Genomic DNA, 13980 nt, shown 5'->3' with positions numbered 1-13980 from the left:
ATATATATATAAAATCAATATATAAAATCAGAAATACATACTCACATAGATTGATAATAGTAGAGTTTAACGTATGACAAAAACATGACATCAAACATAAAATAATTATATTTCCCAAAGACAATATCTTTTGCTAACATTCAATACATTATTATGAAAACTGAAACAGCTTGATACTATGCAGAGTGTTCGTCCTCATAGGTATTTTTAGAATTGTCTTTAAGAATTAAGTTTTAAAAAAATTTACAAATTAAGTACTACTATGTAAGTATTATTTAGGCAAACTACTATGAGCGGGAAAAAACTAGATGGAAATCTTAAGAATTACTATTAAGATAAACGGAATTGAAAACTTTAAAACCAGTTTGATATCATTTTATTTTATAACTGTCGTTGCACAGTCGACCCAAATTTTGGGTTGCGACTAGAAGTCAAGGGAACTCCTGGATCAAGTATTGGGAGAAATTTGCTTTCGTGGACGACTTTTGATGGAATTAACCAGCATTGGCGTTACTTGGAGAGGAAAGCCACGAAAAACTGCCACAGTTAACCTGAGGGCCAGGGGGCTCTAACCTATAATGCGTCTACCACTGAGAATGCTTTATGTCAGCACTGTGGTCGGTGTCAGACTGGTGCGGAAATTGTATCAACCAGCCATCAATGGGATTCGAACCCGGTTCACCTCATTTGAAGGCGAACGCTCTATCTCCTGACCAATCACAGCTTAAACCAGTCTGTTTTTATAACCATCGTTGAAGAGCTGACCCAAATTTCGGTTACGACTAGTAATGTTCAACTCCGTAGCCTTGTAATTTTGAACCCAATCCAGAAGACAAGAGAAATCCTGGATCAAGAATTGGGGAAAATTTGCCTTCGTGGAGGAATTTCCGATGGAACTAACCCGCATTTGCATTACATGGAGAGAAAAAACATGAATCCCCTCCCGGTTAGCTTGATGGCAAGGGGATTCTAACCTTTGATCTGTCTACCACTGATGTTATTTTACGTCAGTACTGTGGTCGGTGCAACCCGGATGCGGAATTCGTTTCGAGCAGCCATCGTTGAGAATCGAACCCGGATCATCTCACGGGGAGGCGAGTGCTTTATCCCATGCGCCACCACAGCTCATCGCTTTATTCATTGATTTAAAAATGATTTATACCATTGTGATATTTAAATAAGTTATCATTAATCAAAATAAAATTTTAAAGAAAATAAAACAAACGTGACAAATATGAAACCATCCAACAGTGGGCAAATCTTTTTAGATAAATTGAGAAAATAATAATTAATAATCATAACTATGTCATTTTCCAAAAAAATTTTGAGAATATGGAAATTTTTTTGACGAAAATCGAATTGAAAATAATCGAATTGAAAAATAAGATTTGAGATATAGTTAAAAAACGTCGTTAATTGCAAAATCTTTAATAACGAAATAGTTTTTGGTTTGTTTCATTAGATAAATTCAAGGAACAAAACAATTGGCATTTTAGATCAAAGTCACATCTGAATCCATGTTCTTTTGTTCATACGTTCTAACCACGTTTCTTTTGTTCATAGTTTCGCTTTTGCAACATTTCTATGAGGCTAAATATTTTAAAACCAAGGGTAATTTGAAATAAAAAACAAAAGTTCGTTATTAAAATCTTTAATAACGAAATAGTTTTTGGTTTGTTTCATTAGGTAAACTCAAGGAACAAAGCAATTGGCATTTTAGCTCAAAATCACATCTGAATCCATGTTCTTTTGTTCATACGTTCTAACCACGTTTCTTTTGTTCATAGTTCCGCTTTTGCAACATTTCTATGATGCTAAATATTTTAAAATCAAGGGTAATTTGAAATAAAAAACAAAAGTTCGTTATTAAAATCTTTAATAACGAAATAGTTTTTGGTTTGTTTCATTAGGTAAACTCAAGGAACAAAACAATTGGCATTTTAGCTCAAAGTCACATCTGAATCCATGTTCTTTTGTTCATACGTTCTAACCACGTTTCTTTTATTCATAGTTTCGCTTTTGCAACATTTCTATGAGGATAAATATTTTAAAATCAAGGGTAATTTGAAATAAAAAACAAAAGTTCGTTATTAAAATCTTTAATAACGAAATAGCTTTTGGTTTGTTTCATTAGGTAAACTCAAGGAACAAAACAATTGGCATTTTAGCTCAAAGTCACATCTGAACCCATGTATCACGTTTCTTTTGTTCATAGTTTCGCTTTTGCAACATTTCTATGAGGCTAAATATTTTAAAATCAAGGGTAATTTGAAATAAAAAACAAAAGTTCTTTTTTTGAGATTAAAATTAAAGGAGAAATTTGCTTGAGGTAACTTTTGACTATAATGCGTTGGTCTTTTTGAATATCGGCAGTTAAATCTTTATTTTGTTTAATTGAACTTCTTAAAAAATGTGTTTCGCTTAATCTAATAACGAAAAGTCATGGAAGAGGGAAAAAATTCAATGTCAATTTCTGAAGTTCTCTAAGCAATTGTTTCATTTTTTTATGTAGTGCATTTTTTATTTATTTTATTTTTAATTAATTTTCTTTTAATAATAGAATATAATAAGTAGCACTATGTAAAAAAAGGAGAAAAAGGAGAGTAAAAGACCTAGAAACAAAACAGAAATATTTGCTCAAAATAATGGACCCTGGCTTCCCAATTATTGGGGAGGGGGTTTGGACTCCCCTGGTTACGACGTCAGTGCTCCCAGACATTGCCCAGATGTGCCCATACACAAGGACGGTAATGTTAAGATCCCAGCAAACATGTCACTCTCCCTTCCACGAAGTTTAGTTAGTTTTCTGAGTTTCAGAAAAATGCCTCGAATCAATTTTAATTGTTTAACCTATATATTCATGTCCATGAAATAAAAAAATATATGCGTTGCAATTTAGATCATATAAATCAGTGGGAAAAAAATCAAGTCATCTCAATTAAAAAGAGCTTTGAAAGAAATTCATACTGGCGCAATTGTTCCTTGACCCCACCAAATTCTCAGGAAGTAAATGGATGGTATTTTCAATGTAAATGTAAACGATAACAATCTCTAGCTCCATACCTGCTCTAGTTCCGGTTAGAAAGTTTGAAACTGCTTACTAAAGCTTATTCTGTGAGGTGATATGGATGGTGTTTTCTACACTAGGGAACGCTGCAAGCTCGGGACTGCCTAAATTTGTGCTTCCAACCTTTGCGTAATTACTTTTCCACACAGGAAAATTGACAATAATCTACAAATGAATCTAATTNCACAAAAATTTGGAACAGAAAAAATGTTCACGTTTTATTTAAAGTCGTGCAAGATTATTATAGATTTTATTATAAGTTCTGCTAGAAACCGAAACTAATTATTTAATCCATTTATTATATGAAATAATAAATTTGTGAGAGAAAAAATTATGTCTGAAATATATTCATAAAATATCTAGGTAAATGATTATAAAAAATCATAAAATATCTGGGTAAAAATTATCTTTGAAATCGGAAATCTAATTTAATCCCAGCGTTAAACGCATCCTATTCGAACGTTCGAATCGCTTTCACCAGCAAATTGTTAGGTGAAAGCTTTCCGATAGATGGGAGGAAAAATGAAGATCGCAGCCCGTTAGCAAAATCCGTTCGAAAGCGCGAGGTTTCAGGTTTTCCCTAGGAGTAGAAACGTGACGTCAAAATGACGTCATTTTTCTCTTCCTAGCTCGTTCGAAGTCTGCGAGGTTTGAGCTCTTGGCCTCTCTCCATTTGTTTATTACTGTTTGTTCTTGTTGCAAGCTGTGCACCATCTTACGTTAGTGTTAGCATATTGTTCAAGGAGCAAGATAAAGTTTATACCTTATAATTCAGGTATAAATTAGAAAGCTGGCATAGATTATTGATAAGGTAAGAAGTGTTTCACAACGATTCTTTTTTCAAATGTTAGGTTTACATATTTATTATTGATCAAACCACATGTTACTACTACTTAACACTACTATTTCACAATTAATGTTAAAATTATATACTCTTTAAACCTTTGTAAACACAAATAATAAGTAATCAAATTCTACCACGTTTGCAAGACTCTCAAAACACAATGATCACGTTGTGAACCAAATGACTTTAAAATACACCGGAAACAGTAACCCGGAAGTATGCGCGGTGTAAAGAGCATGCAGCGCTTCCTAGTGTAGAAAACACCATCCACAGGTTTTACAGGAATTGATGCATTCGTTTCTTAGCTATAACTTTACCTGTATAATTTGTTGTTGTGTTCTCTTAAAAGCGGTGATGTAACGTGGTATACGAAGTTTCCAATGAATATTTTATAACTGTTTAATTAAAAAATTTAATGAAATAACAATTTTTTTCTTTGATCGCTAAGTTTTAAACCAAGGTACGCATAAAAAAATATTCTATGAAAAAAACACCTTTAACGGAATGACATGTCATTTTTGTTTCGTTCCATATGAAAATTTCAAAAATTAAAACCATTTAATTTATTCAGGCTCCATGTAAAAGTATCTTTATTTAGAAATTTTAAAAATTATGAGTTTCATAGATTCTGATTTCTATACATCTGGTTAAGTTTTGAAAATTCTATTATATTTAGAATACTTTTATTGAAGTATATTATGGGTTTATGTCATTAATTTAGCGCCAAATCCTTTACTTTTTTAATAAAATGAATTTATTACATTCATTTCATGGAGCAAAATTTTTACGAAAATTTACTCTATTTAATTGTTGGGGATATTTCTGTATCGTGATAATGGGGTATTTTTGTACCAGGGTTAGCTAGTTTTTAATGTCAAATCGAAACACTTCTACCTTAGCTATTGTATTTGGTGCGACAGATCACAATACGAAAATATTTAAAAGAAAATTTTGACTGTTGAAAAAAATATTTTGTAATTATTAAATATTCTTGTTTTGTACTTGCAAAGTGCCATGACAATTTTATTTAACTAAATATTAAAGAAGTAACGAATATTCGGCCACTATTCAGTGTTGGTATATTCCGTTGGCCAAATATTCGACTTAAGTTTCTTTTCTGAATTCGAATTAATTTAATAAAACGAAATCTAAAGTCGTATTTTTTACTGTACATTAGTTGAAACAGATTTTACACATATTTGTTATGTTCGGAAAAACAAGAAAAATCTAAATTTGAAGAATTGAAACTAGATTACTTTGAAACCACAAGCTTTGTAGTGCTAATATTTTTTTTAAAACTATATTCACTCAGACAATTTGATCATTTTTTCAAAAATTTTTGTTTTAAGAATTGAGAATATTTTTTGTATTGCTGCGTTTTTGTGTGTGTGTGTTTCCTTTTTACAATTTTCTGTTTTTCTTATAGCAAAGCATTTTACCAGAACATTTCTAATAGTTTTAATTCTTTTATTGACATTTTTTCCTGTATGGTAAAACAGATAACCGGTAACCTGGAAAACTATGATTTTCAACCTTAAAGTTATATTTCAAGCAAAATTTTTTTGTTTCTCATGCATTTTTGGTAATTTTTCTTTTTATCAGCATTTTTATTATGACAGACATTATTTTTTTATTATATAAACATTATTTTTTTACTGTCCATGTTTTCTAAAAATACGGCAGTGTGAAAAAGTTAATTAAAATTTTTGGTGTTGAATGCTATGTTTAAAAATTAATTACGATTTTTATTTGGTTTCTTTCTAGCTTTTTCTTTTTTGAGAAACTTTTGTGATTATTGAGGTTTTCATTATGACACTGCAATTAAGAGAGTTTCTATTAGATTTATAATTCTATTTTCTTCACTTTTTCTTGAAAATGCAGTAATTGGGAAATTGAGATAGCTTTTTAATTTTTCTCTTTCGCTTTTATATATAATATTATTTTATGGGCATTTTTGTGATAGCACAAGGTTTTTAAAGGCATTTCTGATATACTCTTTTAACCTTTTATTGCTTTTTTTTTCTCCGAAAAATATATTTAGCATTAAAGTTTTGTTTTAAATGACTAAGAGGATTTTTTTTTTCTCTCTCTCTCTTTTATGACCTTAGTTATTTTTATTTTTTTAGTCTTTTGCAAACCATGTTAATCAAGTTGCGGAGACTTGGCAATTATTCTAGTGCAGATCATGATGCATACATTTTTACTTTTAGTTAATATTTATGTTGAAAGTACTTAAATGATTTTGCTTCTAAATTGTTTAAAAAAATGTTTTTTTTAAAAATTATTTTAATTTTATATATATTATTATAGCATGCCATGTTTTAGGGAAAATAATAATTAAAAATAAAATAAAACAATAACATTCTAGGTTCAATTTTAGACTTGTTTTTCTCACAATCAATTTTAAACACAGTTAGAATTTCTGCAACTGCTCCTCTCAACTTTATTTCTGTATTTTTTCATTGTTCATTCTTTCTTTAATTTTTTTTTAATTGTTCGCATTTGACTTGCCTTTTTAAACTTCTATTTTCTCCCTTTAATCTTGTCCTTTAATAATTGCTTGGCTCATTTTTTTCTTTTATTTTATTGTTACACTTTTTTTATAAAGTTTATTTTTAAGGTTTTATTTACTATTTTTTTCCTTTCCTGCTTCATTGTTGTCATTTGGTATGGGTATGCCATACACGAAATATGCTCTTGCCTTTTTATTCCTGTTTCATCTTTCAACATAGAAACAAAATCAAATATCAGTCTATTACACTTTGAGGAGTTTCTTTTCATCAATAATTCATTATATTTTACGGCCTAGGAAAAAACAAAAGTAGCCACATCTAAAAAGTTGTTGAAACGAACTGCCAATAAAAAAAGGCAGAAATAGTTATACAATAATATGTATCATAGGGTGCATAGCATTTTTAAAAAGTGCTTGAAGTTGCTTTTTTTCCATGGGTGTTTTTAAAAAGCGCTTAATTTTCCCTTTTCCGAAATGTAATATTTTTCTTTACCGTGTCTTAAAATATCACATATCGGTAAGATTTTTTAGTAATAAATATTTGATTGATATTAACAAACTCTAATTCGATAGCAGTATGTAGCTATAAATTCATGTTTTATGTCATGAAAGTGCACTCCTTTTCTAATCCACAGTCTTTCACACTTTTTTGGATGGTATCTGTGAACTGAGTTAAGGACTGACAGTTTAAGGCTTAATAAACATAGTATTTTAAAACCTTTTGTCATATTTTACTTTTGATGATATTTATAGAATTTTGTGTGTTTTCTTAGTTATTATTTTCATTGGTTATTGTTTATTGGATTATTTTCAATAATATATGCTAGAGCATTTATTATTGAAAATATTTTGCTCCAGCTTCATAAGTTCCTGATATTAACAACTTATATTTCAGTTAATTTGAATCTTAAATAGCTAATATTTATTCATTATTTTCAGAACAGCCTCATTATGCCACTTTCGTGCCGTTTTTACAGCCAAAAGTACCCGGAAATAGAAGATGTTGTTATGGTGAAAGTTCGCTCAATAGCTGAAATGGGTGCATATGTTTCATTATTAGAATACAATAGTATTGAAGGAATGATTTTGCTTTCTGAACTTTCTAGAAGACGTATCAGATCTATAAATAAGCTTATTAGAGTTGGAAGAGATGAATGTGTTGTTGTCATTAGAGTGGATAAAGAAAAAGGTAAATATAATTTGCTGTATTTACTATGTTGAAAAAGTTCCAGTTGAAGTTTCAACAAAGTTTTACAGTTACCTATGTTTTGCATTTTTCATTTTATATCATAAAATGTCAAATTGTGCATAATTTTTATCAATTTGTTTTATACTCATATATTAAAATAATTTTGGGAGTGTTTAATAGCTTATACTATATAATACTATGTAATACAGATATCTTTAGGCTTGGGCTACCACTATACATTTTTCTTGATTTCTGTCATTGAAGACGTCCACAGTAGTTCAATCAAAGAAGTGCAATGAACGACAAAATTCAGAGTTTAAAAATTAACTGTAATCCATTTGTTCAGGGACCACCATAAAATCAGTGGTCAATAACAGATGTAAAGGGTTGGTATACTATTCTGGTGATTTCTTTTTAATTTTTTTTTTTTGTTTGGGTCTTTGTCCAATGTAGCACACATCTTTGTTACTAAACATTACATATTATAAGTATTTGATCTCCCATTTAAATCCAATGTATTGCCTTTAAAAATATATATATTATAGAGGCGTGTAAAGACTAGTAAGATCTTTTAGTCCGTGGGACGAGTGTTTTAAAGTTTCTTAATTTCTATTCCTGATGTGGCAGTGCCAAGTATCTATAGTACAGAAAATAATCTCTTTAACTATGAAGTATTTTAACAACAGTGGCAGCTAGATAGGAGTAAAAATTAATTATTTTTTAAGAGCATCAAATTTTTCTGATATTTTGATACTAAGGGAGATTTATTTGGTAAATCTACAGAAAATAGCATAAGGAGGTAATTTGAAAACTGAGGATCAAATACATTTATTACATAAGATTTCACATTTTGATACATTTTAACGGTGGTGAGTGCCCTTTCGAACTCAATTTCAAGTGCCCTTCTCTGTGGGCAAGCACCCTGCCCTTTTTTATTCCTAGGGAGAACTCTGTATTTCCATAAAATGAAAACTTCAAAAATGTATTAAAATTTTTTAGCATGTAATCAAGATTCGTTGCTTAAAAATTATAAAATAATTTGAGAAAAGTATTTAAAAATGTGTGAAATTATAATAATAACTGAAGTAAAGAAGGTTGACAAACTAACTTCCTTTTTGTAATTTCTTTGAAGAAAAAAAAGTACTAAAATATCCGTTTTATTGGGGGGGGCAGGTGGATAGGATGACATTCCTTCCTTATTACAGAGCTCATTTTAGACAGGGTAAACAGGGCGCAGCACCCTGCTGCCCTTTTAGTCAAAAGAACCCACCTTGTTGCCCCTGACGTAAATTAGTGCCCTGATGTAATAGACTCCATACCCTTTTTGCCCTTTCTGTCTTTAACCCGTCTTTATTTTTTCCTCAAACTCTACAATGGATTTCTTAAACTTTTGTTGTTTTTTAACTCTTTTTATTTAGTTTCTCATTGCTGTCAATACATAGATTTATATGGGAAATGAAAAATAGCCATCACACCCCCTTGTTGCACTTGTCTTTGAAAGTTTGCAGTTACTTCCACTATCATTAAATCATAACTACAGACACTCAAAAACATATATTTATTAATATATGCATGCATTTTAAATAAATTACTAAGCTAATCAGCTCATTAACTCGATATATATGTTAATTTATTAATAAAAATTAGTAATTAATATGATTGCTTTGCTACTTTTAGTAAAGTTAAAAGAAAAATTTCTTTTACTAATTGACAATGTTATTTAATAGAACGTGTAAAGACCATAGAAAGAAATTATTGCCTTCTTAGAATAATAATGCCCTTTTTTTAAACTTTTGCACCCTGCCTTTTTTCTGCCTAGAATGAGCTCTGCTTATTATTAGGTGTATCTGTATAGTGAATATTGTATATAACTATCTACATAGCTGCAAAATTTTAGGTATTCTATTTAAAATATTATTTTTACATTTAAATTGGATGTAAAATTTATGCTTCCTATTTCATTCTTGCATTTCTAAATTTAATTTAAAATGGTTTTTGACCACCACTATATATAAAATGGGTTAATATTTATATATAAGTTGTTAAAAAAGTTCTGCAACACTTGCGAAAATTTCAACTTCTATGAATTTTCCTGTTGTCTTCTTGTTTTTTGGTGTTCTTAGTTTTAATTTTCATCAATAGGCTCTAAATTCATCAATTTTCATCAATAGTGCATAAAACTGAACTTCTGGTTGTGATTCATTATTGCTATAAACAAATTAATTATTAGTTCATTTATCATTTACCAGTGTTGTAGAACTTTTTTAAACAACTTAATAGATCATGATAATTTTACTTTGTTATTTTTACATTCTGAGCCAAATTCAATTTTTATTTTACTACCATTAGAAATAATCATCCTTGGAGTAATTAAAAGTTAGCCATTTGGCATCTTTTTTTTCTAAAAAATCCCTTTTTTAAAATCTTTTTTTCCTATCACCTTGCTTTTTGTTTATTCGACAATAAAAATGGATTAAAGAATTTAGTAAAATGCTTCCCTTTAATCAATCGATTCATTTAATTGAAAGAAAAGAAATTTACTACTGAAGTGAAAAGTGTTGTAAATGTTATTCTCTTTTTAGACTGGAGTGCTTTTTCATTTTTACCTTAAAATAAATAACTTTATAAACATTTAGATAATCTTAATTTCCTTTATTTTAAGCTTATTCACCTGTGAGCGAAGAGAGAATAACCTATTCTTACAAAGAAGCATTGCATATTCTTATGTAGCCATATTGTTTCAGGTCTAAACTTAGTTCCTAATTTTGTTTTAGGTTGTTTTTTATAAAAGAATTTATCCGTTTTTGAGATTTATTATTTGTTTCAATTTGACATGCGTTGTAAATTTAAATTGAATATAAAAAGAAATATTGTTGTATAGCAGTATGTCCCAATCTTTTTTTCCTTGTGTTCGCCATCAGTAACTAGTAATTATGTAGAACATTTGTTTTTCATGTTGCATAATACTAGTTACAAACAAGAAACAAAAAATATGATCATAAAACATCTGCAAACCATTTATAAAATAGGAAGAAGAAAAATAATTTAATTAACCAGCTGGGTTTTAGTTTAGCAAACACTTTGCAAAAATTCTTAATGGTCTAATTGTGCTCATCTGATAGAACAAAGGAATTCCAATATTGGCTCATTTCTGACAATTTCATTCTTTCAAAATATTAACCTTGCAGAAAATATATGTAAAAAATTTTATTTCTTATTAGTCATTTCAAATTCTGTTATTACCATAATATTTTCACAAATCCTCTTTGTACAATCTCACTTATCTGTAAGGGCCTGTAAAAACCAATGCTATAAAGAACCATTTATAATTTAATATTTCTTAGAAAAACTTAGAAAAAAATGAGGATAGTTTATCTATATTATTCTTAGACACTAAAATGCTTTCTATGATATTTATAAATCTATACAATCTACCATTTATCAGGTGAATGTCCAGCATCTTTGAAAAACATGATATCCAACCTAACAGAGCTTTTTTAATTAAGAAAGTCTTTATTTTGTGCTTATGGTCTTTAAATATCAATTTCTCACAACTGCATTTCTGACTCTGCACTGCTATGTAATAGAGTTGAGCTGTATTTCACTTTTCTTAACAGTTTATTGATTTGAAATAATAGTGATAAAATTACTAACTACAGAGAAATATTAGTTTGGTATTTTTAATGCAATAATATAAAATATTTAACAAACTGTTTTCCAAATCATATTTTAAAATGTTAATTTACAGGTTATATTGATTTATCTAAAAGAAGAGTATCTCCTGAAGATATCGAAAAATGTGAAGAGAAATTTGCCAAAGCCAGAGCTGTGAGTTTCCCCCTTAATAATATTTCTGTTATGAATAACAATATTGTAACTATATTGAATAACTATATATTCTGTTATGAATAACTATATTGTTTTGTAATGAATAACTATATTATTGTCTCTAAATTCCAGGTAAATAGTATTCTTCGACATGTTGCTGAAATTTTAAAGTATGAAACAGACGAGGAATTAGAAGAACTATATCGTAAAACAGCCTGGCATTTTGATGACAAAATGAAAAAACAAGCTACTTCATATGATGTCTTCAAACATGCTGTAACGTAAGGCATATTTAGGCTTATTCCACTGATTTTAAAACCAAGGGGCTGAACTTTTTTTATATGTTTATCATAGCTGTGGCACATATTGTTAAAGAAAAATATATGATCTTCCTTATGGAGGACATTATTTTTGTTAAAAAAATAAAAAAATTATGTTTCATCATAAATTATCTTTTTTACGATATTAGCCAAAAATTGTTAATGATCTATTTTATTATTATATTTCTTAAAGACTTCTAAAATTTCTTAAAACTTTTAAAATTTCTTAAAACTTCCAAAATTTCTTAACACTTGTGATCTGTACTAATCATCGTTTAATTTTCAATTACTAATTTATTTTTAGTAAGAATACATCAAAACACATTTTTTAATCCAATCAAAACTTATCAATGTTTTGGGGAATCACAAGCGTGACCATACATACGTATTTTCTGTTACATTTGTCATTAAATTTACATAATTATGAAATTTACAAATTATAGTCATACTGTTTTATAAAATTATATCCAAAAATTAAAAATGTGACTTCAAGCATTCATGTATGTGACATGGAATTCTGAAATGCTAAGTAAACGTTTAAATTAAACAGATCCAAACTGCCTCCTCCTCCTAGTTTGACATATAAATCAAATTGATACTGTGTTGTGTTGCAAGTAGATTTTACTATGAATTATTCATGTGAATGACAGAACGAAATACAATCTGTGCTTTACAGCAGAGAAAATGTAACTTTGTTTACATGTGCATTGCTCGAAAATAATAAATAAAAAACGCATCATTGTCTTATTGTAAGTATCAAAGGTAATCAAAGCTTATCAAAGGTGAATCTGAACTATCTGTGTCTGCTTTTATTTAAAACCTCTTGAAATTATTAAATTTGGCAAATAAAGCTGAAAACGAGTTTTTTCTATAAATTTCTAGAAATTCAGGTTGCTTAAGCTTTCTGATTAGAAATTTATAATATAAAATAATCTTTTACTACTTTATAAACATGTTGAGATATTTTGTTAATTAAGCAATCGTGGCTTAGTCTTCGATTTAAATAAGAAATATAAATATTCAATCATTTCTTTGAAAGATTATTTTTAATGACTACTTTATACTTTTGTAATTTTACTTTTATAAGAACTAGGAAAATTTTAAAAAAGCTGTTATGTTTTAGTAATTATAACAAATGCATTTTTAAGTGGTAAAAAATTAAAATTTAAATAAATTAGTAAATTTTTAAAAAACCTTTACGTTTTGCATTGTAAGAAATAATTTTTTAAGTGAAATAGGAGAAGATCAAAATAGCGATTCAGTTTTTGAATTTAATTTTAGGGATCCAAGTATTTTAGATGAATGTGGTCTAGATGATGAAACAAAAGAAGTATTGTTGTCTAACATTAAACGAAGATTAACTCCACAAGCTGTTAGAATCAGAGCAGGTATTTACTCTTGTAAAATTTTGATTATTTATTTCTATATTCAAGTAGCTAATATTTCTCTCCTTTTACAATAATAGATATTGAGGTAGCATGTTATGGTTATGAAGGAATTGATGCTGTTAAAAATGCTCTTAGAGCTGGTATCAACTGTTCTACTGAAGATATGCCCATTAAAGTAAAACATTTTTAATAATTTAATTTTCAAAATATATTAAACAAGGTAACTGTATAATTTTCACCAACATTTATCATTTAGAAATGTTATTGTTAAAAAGGTTTTATTTGATTTTTTAATATTGAAACAGTACATTTAAGGACAATTGCTGTTGCTTATTTTTATTGCATACACTGCTATCTGAAACAGAGATTTTGCTGCTTAAGTACTAAAAAAAATAATCCTTTAAGTATTCCCTGATAAATTTAAAAAATTTCAAAAACTGAAAATGTCTTTCATTATTGTAGGGTAGTGTGTAGTACATTTATATATGTATATATATATATATATATATACAGTCAAACCCCGCTATAGTGAACCTTCAAGGGACCGAAATTTCGGTTCACTATATCCGTTACGCAGACAATTTAACTAATGGTTCCCAAACTCCTCCCTTTTATTACACATTATTCAAATAAATGACTGGAAAGCATTATGTAGTAGCAAAAAATTTGTTATTTTTCATCACTCTTCGTCTTGAGTACATAAAAATTTTTTTTTTTAATCTTTAGCTGATGAGCAATCCTCAACATCAGATATGGAAACACTTCCCGACTCTCAGATAATTTTTCCTGAATTTCTGTTATTCCGCTTTTTAAACCTGTCTAACCTGCCATT

At 28.6% G+C, this 13980-nt stretch overlaps 1 protein-coding gene across 1 annotated transcript in view; it reads left to right on the top strand.

Annotated features, from left to right (window-relative positions):
• The first annotated feature begins 4163 nt into the window (after nt 1-4163).
• Nucleotides 4164-13980, top strand: part of LOC107439030 (eukaryotic translation initiation factor 2 subunit alpha) — a 14198-nt gene continuing 4381 nt past the window's right edge. Inside the window, exons 1-6 of the mRNA XM_016051487.3 lie at nt 4164-4371; nt 7363-7612; nt 11361-11440; nt 11573-11721; nt 13042-13148; nt 13226-13323. Of these exons, the coding sequence (XP_015906973.1) occupies nt 7375-7612; nt 11361-11440; nt 11573-11721; nt 13042-13148; nt 13226-13323 (672 nt within the window). The 5' untranslated portion in view covers nt 4164-4371; nt 7363-7374. The remainder of the gene's footprint in view (nt 4372-7362; nt 7613-11360; nt 11441-11572; nt 11722-13041; nt 13149-13225; nt 13324-13980) is intronic.

The sequence above is a fragment of the Parasteatoda tepidariorum genome, chromosome 7 (assembly GCF_043381705.1).
Source record: "Parasteatoda tepidariorum isolate YZ-2023 chromosome 7, CAS_Ptep_4.0, whole genome shotgun sequence".
Lineage (NCBI taxonomy): Eukaryota > Metazoa > Arthropoda > Arachnida > Araneae > Theridiidae > Parasteatoda > Parasteatoda tepidariorum.
The sequence above is the reverse complement of the archived record's forward strand: the minus strand, read 5'-3'. Positions and strand labels throughout refer to the sequence as shown.